Source organism: Bombus terrestris, chromosome 1, assembly GCF_910591885.1.
Source record: "Bombus terrestris chromosome 1, iyBomTerr1.2, whole genome shotgun sequence".
Taxonomy (NCBI): domain Eukaryota; kingdom Metazoa; phylum Arthropoda; class Insecta; order Hymenoptera; family Apidae; genus Bombus; species Bombus terrestris.
This window is the reverse complement of record NC_063269.1, coordinates 9,465,310-9,481,871: the sequence shown is the minus strand read 5'-3', so window position 1 is coordinate 9,481,871 and position 16,562 is coordinate 9,465,310. Positions and strand designations below refer to the sequence as shown.

The 16,562-nt window shown below is 36.7% G+C and overlaps 1 protein-coding gene across 4 annotated transcripts in view; it reads left to right on the top strand.

The window, feature by feature from the left end:
- LOC100644953 overlaps positions 1-16,562 on the top strand; it is a 126,407-nt gene that overhangs the window by 56,789 nt on the left and 53,056 nt on the right. Inside the window, exon 1 of one of the 4 annotated variants that reach the window (XM_012311233.3) lies at positions 1,066-2,269. The exons of 2 other annotated variants lie outside the window; for them this stretch is intronic. In XM_012311233.3, coding sequence (XP_012166623.1) covers positions 2,250-2,269 — 20 coding nt within the window. In that variant the 5' untranslated portion in view covers positions 1,066-2,249. Of the gene's footprint in view, positions 1-1,065; positions 2,798-16,562 lie in introns of those variants that run through there. One more of the 4 variants, XM_012311244.3, reaches the window with a different exon arrangement.

Below are 16,562 nucleotides of genomic sequence, written 5' to 3'. Positions count from 1 at the left end.
ACAAAGAAGAAGACGGTGTATAGGTGCGTGCCGTAATTTATATCGTGTGGCCGTCATCTTCGCTGCGAAATAAAAATAATAAGTAACGACGGAATATGAAAGAATCCAATCGATAGTATGCACGTTAATGTTGTTACGTTGTTTATGCCACTGATGTGAATTCTCACGTACGATACATTGATCTGTCGATTGATTTGTATGTTTGATCCGAATAAACGAGTTGAATGTTGGAATTTTTAAATTGTCACGTAAATTGTCGTGTAAATTGTCACGCAGTATGCAGTACAATACGTAAATATTTACATCGAAATTGGAATCGAATAAGAAAAAAACGACACGAAATAAATGTGTCGATAAAGCTGTGAAATTGATTAATCATGCCGAAATTTTTGCAATTGAGCAAAGCAAATAAAAGGAAAACAATATTACGAACTTAATTACGAAGAAAGACTATTACACGAACAATGGATATGTGCGATGTGTTGTTTTTACTCGATGTATTGAAGCAAATGTACATTTATCGATAAAAGGATATCGATTATTGTTTCCGATGAGAATACAAGGTAAATAAAGGAACTGCGAACGACACGCCTCCTGCGTGGACTTAAATCGAAATCATTCAACAACGATCGATCCCCCAAACCTCGAGAAAAGTGCTACTCCTTACTTCTTTTTGTTCAGTCAACTTCCGGAGGGTTCAAACCGACTTTGATCCTAAAGCAACGCCAACAGCTTTTTTAACGAATTTACCTTCTTACCTTGCAGAATAGAACAATGTCGATAGGGTTGCAAGGATACCCGTAACCAATAGGGTCTATGGGCAGTCAGGAAAGATGTGAAGACTAAGAGGGAGCGAAAAAGGGGTAGGAGGTGAAAAGAAGGGAAAGAGAATTAAAAAGAAAGAAAAAGAGAGAGAGAAAGATTGTTGGGAGGGGGTAGTAACACAGCGAGAGAGAGAGAGAGGGGGGTAAAGTAAGAGCGATGGAGGGGCAGCCTCGTGTACGCAACGAGTGGAGGGGTAGCACGAGAGGGGTGGGGGTACGGACTAGGCAAGCAACGGCAGCAGGGCAGCGGCCAGGTAAGCGAAGAGCGAACACTAGTGGGGCTGACTCGCGCGCCTCCGAGCCTCCGGGACTCTCACAAGTTGTATATCGTCGTGCTACGCGTTCTACGGTCGTGTTGTTGCGCTGCCACCGTCGCCGCTACGTCGTAGTTGTGCTCGTGCAGTGACAACGCGCCGTCGTGCTCCTACGTGTTGATCGTCAACGATCTAACATCGAACGTATTGCCAACAAAATTCCAGCTAAAGAACGCAACCGACCATCGACCTGTCTTTGCCGCCTCTTCTTTTCGTTCTTTTGTTTTTTATCGCATACACGAGAAAAGCAGGAAGAAGTTTGAGGAGAGACGCAGGTTGACCATATACCCGAGGACACCTCACTCCGAAAGGAGTTCCCTCTCTCTCTCTCTCTCTCTCTTTCCTCGGAGCTTTTTACCGTTCACCCTCGTCGCATCGTAACACGCCACTTTGGGTGAGCGCCAACGATCCCCAGCAACACACCGACTGCTCAGTCACGACGATGTTGGCGCAAATCCAAGTGCGCCCAGTGGTTTCCTGCTACCTGCGCCGCGCTGGGGTTCTTACCGTTTTCGCCGTTTTCAATTCGATCTTGTAACAAACACGGTGAGAAAGTGCCAGTTTAAGGATCAAAGGTTTCAGGGGTTGAACGATCGTGAACACGATCTTACTGAAGTGTCCGATGCGATTGAGGAGTTTGGTTTGTTACATGTTCGTTCGCTCGATCGGTGGTGGCTGCGAGGGAATCGAACGCCGCCACGGCGCAGTGTTTACATGTAGCAGTGCGCGAAGTAATCGAAGGTGCACGAACGGTTTTCACTCGGCTTCCTCCGCGAATTATTCAAGTTTTACCCGCTTTTTATTCAGTTCGCCTGTTCAAAAGTGTAATGTGTGAATCTGTTAGTTCGCGATCTGGTTCGACTTAATGACGGATATACCTGGTACATTGGCCGATCATCGAACGAGGCGAGAGAGTAACATTGTTGCGGTGTTCGCGCGATAGTGTAAGAGAGATTCGATCAGTGAAGTCGACGGGAGAAGTAACCGTGAAAAGTATCGTCAAGAGAAGAAAATCACATAATAAGAAGTCGCTGAATGCAAGGATTTTGAAAGTAGCTCCAGAAGGCCAGCCCGACGCGATGCGTCGACGCTGCTGACGCAACGCGCCTGGATGCGTCTCACTTTAAGCACGTGAGTGATCCGATTTCCTTAATTTTGAACAAGTTGAAATAAAAGAAAGAAAAAAATAACGGCGATTGAAATTCGAGTGAAGACGTTTTGATTTTACCTCGAAGCGATCCCGCTGGATCGTTCGAGGACTCGATTTTTCTTCCATCTGAATTGTTTAGCGTGCGATTGGGTTAAAAATGGTTCGAAAGCGATCGGGTAAAAGAACGATCTCGGCATGTCCGCCACGATATTCGGATACTTGAATGTTCGTTCCTGTGGCTCGTGATTTACACGTGCGCGTTTTAGTTGTTTGTTTCGATATCCATTGTCGATCACCCTATTCTGTATAGTCGGTGGTAGCCGTGGTGCGATAGTTGTGTTGCTGTTGGTGGTAGTGGTCGCGAGTGCGCACGCGACGACCGGTGGTGAATGATCCTGACTCCGGGCTGACAAAGGTTTTCGTATACGAATACTGGGATGACGTCCGCTTCGGATTACGCGCTCTCTTTACGATCTCGTCAATCTACATCGTCTAACGCGGAACCAAATGTAAGTGTTTTAGCAAGCACGTACAGCATGTATCTTGAAATATGCTCTACCGCGTATTTCGTTAAATTCTATCTCCTTTATCTTGTTATCTTCATGGTTACGCGACGATGAATGGAACCATTTTTTTTGCCCGTTCGAAAGCGAACATCTTTAGACGTTTGCACGAGGAACGCGTTTAACGCCAGAGGGAACTTGGTCGAGCTGTGTATGCTTGGATAACGGTACTTTAGCTGGCAGGGGGTGAAGTGTTAGGAACTAGTGATACAGTCTACAAACCATGCAAATAGACGTGTAACGTGGAACTAATATTTCCCGTTCTACGACACGCATTGAGAAAGTGAAGTTATATAAAACGAGACTTTATGTGGTGTTCGATGTGAGCTCTTATAAAGATTGCGCTGCGTTTCATAGCTGATGCATTGTTCGTACTTCTTGAACATTCTATGAGTATGGTGTTAGTGATCGAAATCTGTTAAATGTTTCATTATTGGAATTTCGTCTTACTTTAATCAAACTCAAAATACTTTTAATTTAACTAATTGGAAGTTGGGGTTGAAGTTAAATTATAGGAAATTTTATGAAGCGTTTATATCTTCCAGTTAGATCCAAAATACATTAGTTGTGAAATTTCGTTATTATTTAAAAATTATTAATAATTCTGATTTTATCCGAAAAGAAATGAAAACAGATATTTTGTTGTAATATCGTAATTTTCTTAGATTACCATATTCTCGATGCATAATGTTACACTTTTCCAAATAAGTGAATTGTTTATAATTCCGATATTTACTCTATGAAAGAATCTTATCTAAATATCGATTCTTAAAGAATATTCAAATAAAAAAAATTGTTTATCGTAATACTCATTCATTTATTTTTCGGCAGATGGTATTCACACGTATCTAGAGATTTTCAAATCTTTGATACAATGCCACTTCAATAAGATATTTATTTTGAAGCCATCGATCTGTCACGTGTTCTAATCTCCCATTCTCCAAGATATCGTACAAGTCTCCTAAGAACAAACGTAAGTTTAATTTTACGTGACCGACGCGACGGATAAAAGCGTAGCAATCCGTAGATCCTCGATCAGATGCAACCTATGAAGATGATGGAATTCTGTTACTTTGGTGGTTATCAAAAGCGATGAATTGTCAGTTGAAAAATCAAACGATACGTCGACGATAAGCCAACATATTTTAGATAAGCGAAACGCGCAATTAAAATGCTTTCTGAATGAGACTCGTTCGATTAACCAACGATCGCATAGACTAACCGGCTCTCACGCTCGTTACTGTTCTACTTTCTTCTGTATTTCTCCCTTCTTATCTCTTTCTTGCTCTATCTTCCTCCGTTTCCGACATCTCGACTAATCTTCGATTGCAGCAAACCGTTTTGAACCTTCTTCCTTCTTCTTTCTTCTGGAATGATAAATCAAAAACCCGCTTGCTGTAACAGTTCTCTTTTGTCCGGTAAGATAGCATGTATAGTTAGCTTTGTGCAATTCCTTATCGAGATTCTGATTTTTTACGGTCAATTCAATTTCACTTATCTGTAAAATCAGTAATAATAAAACAAATATTCAAAAACATTTGTGTGACACAGTTTTGTAAAATAATTACAATAGCTCAGTTACGTACATTTATTAATCGCCATACATAGTGTCTAATAGAATCGTAATTATTACTTCAACTATGGAAATAAATTAATTTACTTCTCTAATTCATCATTTAGTTGACGCGTGAAAATGAGAATGCTTAATATTTATTTACGTATCCTATAAATTGCGATAATCATTTTTTTTTAATATATATTTTTTTGATATTGGTAAAGAACTATTATTTAATTCTTTAAAGCATGTGAGACAAATACAGAAGAATATCTTAAATAAATATTTAAAAATCAGAAGAAAATGGTATTGCGACAATTTGCTAATCTTTCTTTTTAATGTTATCTATTTTACTATTAAGAGAATTGGTCATTGACCACCGTACAATATAAATCTGTCTGATATTTGGCCAACGCTATATTCTCTAGCAATAGGTGGTCAAATGTTATTTTTACACATATTGAACACATGTTTTGATAACGTAATCAGTCTCCACCTCGTGTATGTCGACGATAACAAACCGGTCAATTACATTTGCTTCCAATTACCCTGCGTTATTTTTAATGGCTCTTTCGATATATTATATTTCTAGCAGGATAGCAAACGCTCACGGTTAAAATCAAACGAGCGTTAAAATCAAGCGTGCGCTCGATCTAATATGATCGATGTAAAAGGAAATGCTAGATTCATTTCAAAACATCCAACTCTTACGAAATTTTCCTCGTCTACCGATCTGAATGGTGAAAATGTTCGACGAATATGACGTGATGAACGTAATGAAGCTCAATTCACGCTACAAACACGCGAACGTTTCAAATCCTGGCGACACATGTGCTAAGATGAATAACAAGCGAACACAAGAAAGATTTTAGCGGACGTAAATCCGGTTGTATTGATCGATGATGCACTTCGATCCATTATTGACGTGCGTCGCAAGAATACGTGAAGTGCAACGCTTTAAACCTTGTTCTGCAGTATTGCGAATAGTTTCGTCAATTGCATAACACATAGCATTGATGTTGATGTTATTCACGCAGAATTTACATTGTGACCTTTCTAAGTAGGTAAAAAGTGGAAACAGTAGTATTAGGAAGTATAGTTATAACGATCGCCGATTGAGTTCGTAAATATAAAGTAAATTTTTATATAGAATTTTGGGCGAATTTTTTCTTTACTTCTTCCAAAATATGTTTTATTTGTTTAAGTTAGTATTAGTATTTGTGGTATATTATCAAAAGATTATAACATCTAGTAATTATATAGTATTATATATCTATTATCACAATGGCAAGTATAAAAGTATAATATTCTTAGAAAGTATGATTAAGTCACAGATATAAAGTTTCAATTGAAATATAGTATGAACTAAGATCTCAATCACGATTGATAGAATTGGAGGTCTTAGCATTTTCTTTCTTTCCGATAGAGTATATCGAATAGTAGACTATACCGATACAAGTACGAGGGCAATCCAATCAGGGAAAACAAGGTCGCGGTAACGATATTATCCGCCTCGTGTCACGGATTGATATCGAATACTATAGCGGTAAGGCTTCGTCAAATAGATTTGAACATTGTGAGCATATAGCGTGCCAACATTCCCTTCAAATTTCCAGAATCAGTAGAACCTCGATATCACGATACAAAATACATAACAATTGCAATATGAAAATAATACTATCCAAGTAACCTCGTACTCAAATTGCTATTGCGTCTATATTAATATCGATTAATAATTTTATAAACAGGATACGAATGTTTATGCACTTAATGAAAATTTAAATTATATTTCATGAAAATATACGAAATTTACATGAGATAAAAGTAAAAAAATGGCCGAAGTATAACACTCGTTTCTATGTCTTGAAATTTTATTTACGCTTTATTTCTTTAGTCTCGTATAAACTCATAAAAATGTGTATTTATAGTTATACTTGTTTAATTTAGTCATAAATTAATGTCTAGTCATAAATTATATGTTCGTTACGGCGTAGTAAGTATAAAAAACAGCGCAAAAACTACTGCAAGAAATTTGCCACAATTAGTAAAACATTGTCAGACGATCGTTTAATTTCAGTGACGAATAATCCGGTGAGAAAGAAAATGTGGACAATCGAAATCCGAGAAGGCCCATAAGCGTTTCTTCTTTCTTTTTCTTTCGAAATCTGTATCTTTTCGATTTAATAAGTTCCTAATTCACTTAGGTGTTATTTAGGTAAAAATACCAAAGAGTAGTGTCTGTCGATCTGTGATTAGAATGGAAAGTGGCGAGTAAAAGATTTTCTAAACCTATTCGGTGCTCTAATAGAAGATCCATTACCTTTATCGTTGTTTCAACCTCCGACTCGAAGTCAAGCACTTTGCTGCTTCTTACTCGGTTAGGAAAGGCACGAGAGTACAGGGCTGATTTTCTCAGAAATCGACCGGCAATTTCTTATCAGTAATTTGGTCAATTACGAGGTTCGATAATGTGTTAAGTAAAGGTTCTCGTTTATGGGTAGTGGTATTTCTCTTTTCGTAGCAGGTGTACGAATAAGTAACTTTAGCTAAGTTATCTACTTGGAGACATTAAACGTGTAGAAGCAGCCATCCGATCAAGCTATTGCCACGCTATAACAGGCTCCATTGGTTTCTGTCATCCCTTCTTCGATACCCTAGAATTCCAAATATTTCATCTTATACTCGATTACCAAAAAACGTGTCCATGTATCCGAGTTATCTAATAAATAGGGATAAGATGGTTTCAATTTATAAATAACTATAGTTTCTTTCAATGTCTCGTTTTTTTAATTCACTTACTAGGTTGGTGAATATAAAATGTAATTTTTTCGAAGTTTGAATTTGATGAATATTCATTAAATTTTATATTAAATTTTATCAAACTATATTAGAGAAGAAGAAATTTATTATGAATCACGTTGTTCAGTGTTCATAAAAATCTCGAAATGTCATTATTAGTGATCGTGAATAAGGAAGACATATAATGAAAATACTAGTAAATTTATTTCATATTAAACGATATGAAAGTTGTTGAAAAGAAATTTGGCATTTGAGAAAAGGTAAAGTTATCCTCTATTAGGCAGCTTTTTGATGCACAAAATCATTTTAAGAGAAACTGTAAATGAATGGAAATGTAAGAATTTTTATATTCTATATTTTATTTAATGATTTTTTTTCTCAAATATCCACCTATTGGATATTACTTTAAATAAATTGACAAGAACAAGAATTCTAACAAAGACTTAACATCATCGTTGTTTAATGGGAATTTCCGTAACGCTGTTTGAAAGAGTACGACCACGTAACAAACACGGTACGAAAGTAACTTAACGCGCCGCGCCGTGCGTATCGCGCGTACTCATTCTCCCTTCATGCACATAAGCACGCGTTTCTAGACTACACGGGGGAGCGTTTGAAAGAGTGACACGGCCAAACGCATACGTTCAGGTTGTAGATTTCAATACCGCAAACGATAGCACGTGCAACGCCTTGGGCTGAGATCAGCGAATATAAAGAGCTTATAACTAGCAAGAAGGTCATCTATTCATCCAATGATTTAGACAAACAAATTTAGAGATTTAATGTGTACTCAATAATCTGCATACAATTTCAAACAAAATTGTTCGATCAAGTGATTATTTCAAAATAGCTTCGATTAAAAATTTACAAATTTTATAATCGCATAAATTAGGATCACACTTATAAACAAGTACATGTTACGGTCTTACAAATAGAATGACGATATTCCTAAAAAATTGTCAATTTTGAAATATATACAAAAATCAACTTTAAAAGTAAATTATTTCTTAAGACGAATATGTAATTATTTTATTAATAAAATTATGCTTTATAAGAAGTATTTCAAAGTTCAAAGAGTGTTTCTTTTTCTAATAATAAACAATATATATATAAACGATATTTTATTAAAAATCCTCATGACACAAGAACTGTTACCTAGATTATAAAAGAAACAGATCTTTTTATCGTCAAATGACCGAATTATTAATAATCTTCTATTTCAAATCTCGTATTTCAAATAGACTTACTTATAACACTATTCTTAGGCCTATCATTTTTGGCAAGTACTCTTATAGAAAATCAACGATATGTACTTAATTGACAAATCCACAGTCTTAGATAATCACAGATTACGACATGTTTCGAATAATGTAGAAATCACTGGAAACGGTATTTCGACAATTCACACTTAATCTGACATTCCAATCGCCATGTTAAGATTTTAATAAGTCCACATACATATTTGTCCTAGATACGTTTGCTCAAGGGATAAGAGATCATTCGAATATTTTGATAATACCTATTATCTGAAGATTTCGCAATTAACATCAACGGTGACGCAATATTCGATGAGAAACGAGCAAGCGAGCAATCGATTGTTCACAGTGTTTAAGTTATTCGCGCATGGTTCACGGTGTGGCAATCGGCGCCAGGGCTCTCGCGTCAGATTGAGCTTCGACCTCGAGGCAAACGTCGGGAGCGGGCTCCCGCCACTGTGTGCTAGCGGCTGAATGCTACCAGTGCTACCAGGTTGCAGTGCAAGGTAGTGCGCTGGCTCAGGGTATTTCTACATTCGGTGTTCGTTACGGGGCGTACAAGTCGAATCGGTGTAAGGTAACGGCTAATCCTTCGAAATTACTCGCGCGGTTTCCAACAGCTGCTGGTGCCGCTTTCGCGGGAGGAAGACTAACTAGCGGGTACAAGGTGGTACTCTTATTTTTCCCAACGAGCCACTTGGGCGGTCGACTGGCTTATACTACGTGTATTTACTTTCACCCGTATGTTATACTTGGATTCATCGTTTCACGCTATATTTCCTTTTTCATAGGCTCTTGCTTACAGATCTCTATAACTTCTGCTTCTACTCCTTCTTTAAGCGAAGTTGATATTTATGGATAGTGTCGTTAAATCTGTCCGATGTTAGCTGTCTTGGTATATATAACGTATACATGTAATATACACATATATGTTTCGTACAGAGTAAATTTCGTTATTACACGGACTATGGCTTATTATGATGTAAATTAAAAATTGGAATTAGAGATTAAATTCATTCTATGTTTTTTTTTTTTTTTAAATGGAACAGACAATGAGAAATAACAATAATGTTTATTAAGAAACAAATTAATATAATGTTCATTTTCCGCGCATAATAATATTGTCCCTAATAATAATGTGATTAACCACAAAATAAAAAGAATATTTAACATTATATAGAATATTTAAAATATTGTATTTGAAACTTGAGTTTCTGAAATGTCAGATAATTCACTTGACAATTTGAGTCTCTATTCTATACTAGGCAAAAAATGTCGAATAGAAAGTTGTTACCCTACTTCAAAGGTTTATTTAAATATTCATAATCCAAATGTTCCATAAATCAAGCCTGAAACTCAAACACGCTTACATACGCTGCACATTTCAAAGGATTCTAACTAAACCACTAAAGGACAGCAGAAATCGAGTTAAAGGATGATAATATCACACAGGCCAAGGATCGTTTGTCGTATAGAAAGTACCTCAAACATAATGAAACGTAATTTACTTTGAGCAAACGTCCGATGTAATGTGGCGCAAAGCGCGTTATCGAACGGGAAAATAAATCTTGGAGTATGAAAGCAAGGGAGAGAACGATCGATGCATTCGGTGGAATCGCCGGGGGCACAAAAGACGCGGAGAAGAGCAGCCAGCCCTCAACTTACAAAGCTCACAATACGGTTTTCTGGTTAACAATCGCGATCTACGTTGATGGATCTCGAACGATACGAACCGGAAACGGGAAAACCACGGGCAAATGACGCGAGTACGATTGCCGCGTCCATTCGAATCTTTCCATTTTTTCGCTTGTTATTAGCCAGAGTCAGCAGAGACGAGCCAAAATGCGGCCATTTCTGACGGTCGTTAACCGAACGTCGAGGCCGCATTGAGATCGGGCTATTGCACTTTTAATGTCGCCTCTCTGGGAAATATCCAAGATTTTCGCCGCAAAGAAGCATATGGAGAAGCTGATGCTCGAGTTCGTATAAAATATAAAAGATGTAAGAGAAGGAGGGAGCTTAGGTTCGCACGGACGACCGTGCGTCGTTCCCACCCTCGCGAAATAATGGGGACCGTTCGTTCGCCTTTTCTGCCCACGCGCTCGCGTGGCAGGACTCATTGTTCTCCGATAGACGACAGGGAAATACGTAAAGCACTTCTCGCGATCGATTATGCGACACCCTTTTTTCCACGTGTCTCGTGGAACAGCTCGTCTGCCGCTGTCGCGTCCATCTCACGCGCAAAAAACTTTCGCACGAGTTCTACGAGCCGATATTTTCTGTTTCTTTATTGCATCGTATATCGATTTCGTATACCCGTAGACCATCCTTCGCGGGATTTTATTACTCTATCGAGAATTTACGTTAGTCTTGAATTGAGTGAGAAAGATTTATAGAGTCTGATTTTGATCAGTGAAGTATATATACCTTTATTTTGTATTAGGATTTTATTTTGCAACGAAGGAACTTGTTATACAGTTGACTGTACAAGTTGGAAAATCAGTTAAAGAATAACAGATTAATTTAAAATTCAGGAAAATAAGATTATCGTATAAATTTCTTTCGCTGGTATTAAATTTAATATTTTTAAAGAATAATAGACACGATCAAGTTATACATGCATAGATCTGTTACGTGTATAAATTTTACGCAAGAACGTTACATGTCTTTTTCATTGCAAGTTTGAAAATTTAATTTTGCTTGCACTTTAAGTTCACTCATTAAAATTGGTATGGAATCGTAGAAATATCCTTGTTTGTCATATTGGTTATTGAAAATGTTACGTATATAAAAGATACTGGTACGTGTACATAAGTGTTTGAATACCTATCAGAGTTGTGGAAAATTTTGAATACAGTGGATGTGTCTCGTTCCCCAAGGAGTTATACGATTGTCTTCATTTGGCTATTGCAAAAAATTATAAAATACTTCACAAAAATGCAAAAGATTGGATTATTATTTGAACAAATGTCTTAACTTGCTACAAATCTATAAATTATGCCTTATGAATTATGTATAACTATTAAGTTTTCCCAAAAGATTCTTTCGCTTTACAAAGACACAATAGATGCACAACATTTTTTGTTTTATATTATTTAATTGAATTATGTCTGATCCATTCTGTTCTATTAAGATAAAAACCATAACATTTCATGTTCGTACAAAGATGCATTGTTGAGAAAGGCATGTTTGTAGAAGAAAGATACTTTTAGGACAACCTGATATAATAAGTATACATAATAACTATACGTAATGACGACATATATGAAGATAACCCAGAAATACATGAAGAAATCACCAAAAGATAAGGATTTTATAACTTTCTCACAGCAGAATTCCACTAGAAAAATTCTTGTCAAAAGGTTCGAAAGTTTCTTTTATAGGCATTAATTGAAGTTCTATAATAAAATAATAAATAATAAATTCTTATTTGACGGCTAAAAATCAACATGAGCAAAAATATTTAGCATTTAATGAAGCGGTTTCAAAATTACATATAAAGTATGTATGTTAAGAGTACATTGCTGTTCAAACAAAAAGGTCGAGTTTCTAAAAACGAAATATTTTAATACCGGTGTATAAGATTGCTTAATTATAGCTTAAACATGTATAAAATTGCATTCTATAGATTTTATTATACCTGTACCGAGAAGATATCGCGTATAATCTAATAAATTATCTTCCTGCCAGTATATCGTGATCTACGGACACGCCTCGCATCCTTAATAACCGATTGATGCGCCGTGCTACTTCCAGGAAGGGATACATTGACTGACTGATTCATCAGATTCCTCGTGTGTTCTTTTCGTCGCCAAATTATTGTTAAAACCTTTCGCATGCTGCGTTTCAAGGATTCCCCTTTTTCTTCTCGCAATTTTTTAAATTCTTTCGCGTAATTTTATTTCCCATTATTACTTGTAAATTAATCTAATCGTACTTTTCGATTATTTGTTACGAGTTTACCCAATTGATCTAAAATAAATTATTCTTTTCCGAAATATTTTTAGATGGATAAAATTCGTATTACAATTGTGCGTATATAAAGAAATTGATTCTGGTAAATCGCTGAAAAGAATACCAAAACGAGTTAAAGACACATACCGATATTATAGTCGTGCATATAAATCATATGCAAGAAAAACAGAAGGGAGACAAGTACATAGTAATTGCCTGACGCGGTGGTTCAATTAAAAAGTCAATCAGCCCATTCCATGGACGAGAGCAAGAAGAGCCGGCAAGAGAGAAACCAGAGATTACCTCTGTGATACGTTACACCTTTCGCTGGTAATCTGAATAACCAGTGTGTGATTTACAAATAGTATCACATTACGAAAGAAGATTATATGCTCTTGTACAAAGATGTCTGTAATTAAAAGATTCACTGTTGCTTTATTAAGCGAAAGTATTTAGTTAAATCGTTTATTTCTTGTATATCTTTTCTTGATATTTATAAACATGGATTGGTCGATCGTTATAGATTTGCTCTAATATTAACCTGTTAACAACCAACCCGGAGAGGACACGTTAACTCGCCATTCAGGTTGCCAATCACTTGGACATAATATTTTTGTTAAGGATCCCTTATTTCTTGTATAGTTTTTTGGTCTTTAGTAACTCCAGATCGACCACAAATTTTTTAATTATTTATCTATTTTATATAAAAATCAATAATTCTAGTTATGCAATTAGCTTTTAATTCCGTGGTCATAAAAGATTCTTGCCATATGACGACTCGGTTAACAGATTATCATTTTGTACGATATCTCAATTAATAAGACGTATACGAAAGATTGTCATAAAGCTAGATTTATACGTTGAAATAAACTAGGACCAGCTACGAATCGTTTATTGCTGTACAAAACGGTCCCGATAGCCTAGATAAAAAGTCGATGATGAGAGCATCATTTCGGTTGGAGGAATAACGAGCTAGACCACTCGTAAAAGATTTAGTTGGTGAATGTTCATATGTGCCCTGTTCCTCGAGATAGGCCTGGGTATAATCCTCGAGAGACAGCTGTTTCCCCCGAAACGGCGTAAATCTCTCTTTCTCTGGTGGTCGGTATCGTTAATGATCGTGTAAATCACAATGAACGGCCAAGTAGCACGAACGGGACGGGGAGTCGTGGATCCACTCGATGAATCGACTACCACCATGCATGCCAACCTTCTATAAGGGTAGAGAACAGGACATGAAAGTCGGCCCCCATGTCCTCGTTACTATGCCTGACGTCACTGGGATCTCAGGACCCTCTAACGAGTGTCTTCTGCAGCGACTGCCCTGCCAGCAATTAATTTTTATGTCGTGAAAGTTTAATGGGATGCCAAGAGTGATGACAGCCATGTCGAAGATGAAATAAGAAGGTCGGCGGAGCCAAGATTAGCGGTTAATTTTTTAATATATGATATGGTAAAGATCTTGACATTTTGCACAGATTTTCGTTATTTTTTAATGAATCATAAGCATATCATTTCCTACGTTTCGTATAATTCTTATATTACTCTTCGAAAAACGTTATATTATTTCTGATGGTTTGGAGTGGCTTTCATTAATCTTTCAGTGCACTTGCTGGTTACATTATTTTAATATAAAATTAAATAGATCAAAATGTTTTCCTGTTTATTATTTATATATCAAACCCTTTTTGAACTCGTAATACACTATCGTGTATCGTGAAGCTTCAACATTCTGAAGCTCTTTTTATATCTGTTTCAGGTATTTCTTTTCTTCTAGTTCACTCTAATCTTCCACTAGGCGAATATATTTCTTGTATCTATATATAATTGTGTGGGGCTTAGTTATCGAAGTGTTCGCTATCGTCGAGAGACATGAAATTGTAACAATAGATTATATCAGTGTTTCTCTTGAAGTGTCCATATCGATACCTTGATATCAACGTTGACGCACTGATCACAACGTTCTGAGTGGGTGTGTATGTGTGTGTGCGTGTATTTAGCTAGTAATTTTTCAAGATTGGTAGAAGGACTTAAAGTTTATATTGATATCTTTCTATCTATAAAAGTTTTTGGCAAATTTCATTTGCCGTTTATTTTTTATTTTTACATTATTGTAATATATATATAGTACAATTTCATTTATTCCAATAATTCAGGAGATAAGGTACTTTGAATAACTAAACAATTTAATAGAGGTACAGCATTAATAGAAAGTTTGGAGCATGTTAGGATTTCAGAAGATTGCAGCACATCAGGATTTTGAAGGAAATTCCTTAAACACAATAAATAAATATTTTCATAATATTCTTATTTTTCTGAAAAATGTACGAAAAAAATTCGTTTTATCCAAAAAGCAACGGATGCACCGTATTCTTGCAGAATAAATATTCCTTATAATTATAATCCTGCTTTTATAACTGCTATTTCGCATTGAACAGCGGTTTATAATAAAGTACCATTTACTCTAGCGTCTTTCAGTAAAAATTTGCATATCTACTGTTCTCGTTTCCTCCATCGCTTCCATTGAAACTAGTGAGAATTATTACTCAGGATGTAACAGTTTCCCATTATGGAAAATTCTGTTTACAGATTGAACTTAGCAAGTCGATCGTCGTTCTCTAACGTTCTTTCTACAGCGAATTCTCATCTCTAGAACGTCGACCATCGACTTCAGTTTAGTTTAGAGTTTTAGAGTATTGCCTCCATCGTCGTTCACCTCTTGCCCCTTTCATCCCCTTCTGGCCGTTGGCTCTCGTCGAGAAAACGTAGTAACCTGAGTCCAAGGGACACTTCCAGTTTTCGTAAGTTTCCGGGCGCCACTATTGCCGCCGTTCAGAAAACTTTATTCCGCTGACTTGTCGCGAGTTCCCCGTGTCTTGTTTTGTCCGGGTTCGCCCCGGCTTTTGCTTCCTACCTCTGCAATCCCTTGTCGGCCGTCGAACCCAGAATCCTCGTCACGTAACTCGTTGAAGAACGGTGCTACCGGGATAAAAATTCCAGTTGTCCGAGCTGGTGCTGCTACTGCTATCGCCTTCTCGAGCACCGCAAAAGAAAATTCTTCGAGACAGATTTTACGATCGAACAATGTTAACCGAGGATGTCAATGCGCGTTTCAAACAGGAGTTTCTTTGCTATGAGATTTTACGCTGTGTTCCTACTTTCTACGTTTCTATGATTTCGAAAGTTTTTGTCCTAGTTAATATGGAATTTTCAGTTGTTTTCGCAATGATATTTTAAAATTCTGAATAGCTTTTTGCATTCTCGGGACGTTTTCCAAGTATTTCCTTTATAAAAGAATGTTTCATATCGGAATTTCCTATAAAGGTAAAAGTAGAAAGTAATCTGGTGGCATCAAGTCCGAGAATCGTGGCGATCATAAAGATTGTTCACTAGAACTAATCCACCGATTGTGTAGCAGACAAGTTTTACAATTCACTCGAAGTGTTAAAAGACAGCTAAAAACATTTCTTATCAACGGCACAATATTTCTCGCTATTTTTGAAATTTTATGTAGGAGATTTATTAATTAACAATCGTAACTAATAGTATCAACTTGACAGAATAATCAACGCGCTTAAAATTTCCGAAAAATTAAAAGATTTTTTAAATTTAATGATTAAATAAGATAAAAACTTAAGGGTTTTCGATCTTCTAAAACTGCGAGGACCTTCTTAAGTTGCATATTAAATACAAACTTCACAATATGTAGGTAAAGATAAAATTAAGAAGGAAAGTGGGAAAAATTTTGCGATGTAGGCTCGCGTTGATATCAGAAATCGTCTGGGTTGGAAATACGATGCAGATACGATAACAAGGCAAGTGTGTTATCGTACTCGTTTGGTGGTAAAGGCGAGTATCGCATCGGTCAGCTACATTGAACTGCTGTTGCTGCTGTTATAAGCTTTGCATCCAGTGCTGCTGGAGCCACACCACGTGATTGGAATGGCGCGTTTACAATGACGATCTCGTTGAGACGGGTCAGTGATCGAGAAGCTAAATATTTAAAGGAAGATTGATGTCTGAATTCATTCCTATCAATATTATCGAGAATTGTACAGCGCTTCTCTATTTAGCAAACCTGTGCGCAATTATCTCACCCGTGAAGTTATTAGAAAGTCATCGGTTATTGAGAATTATTAAAGGGACG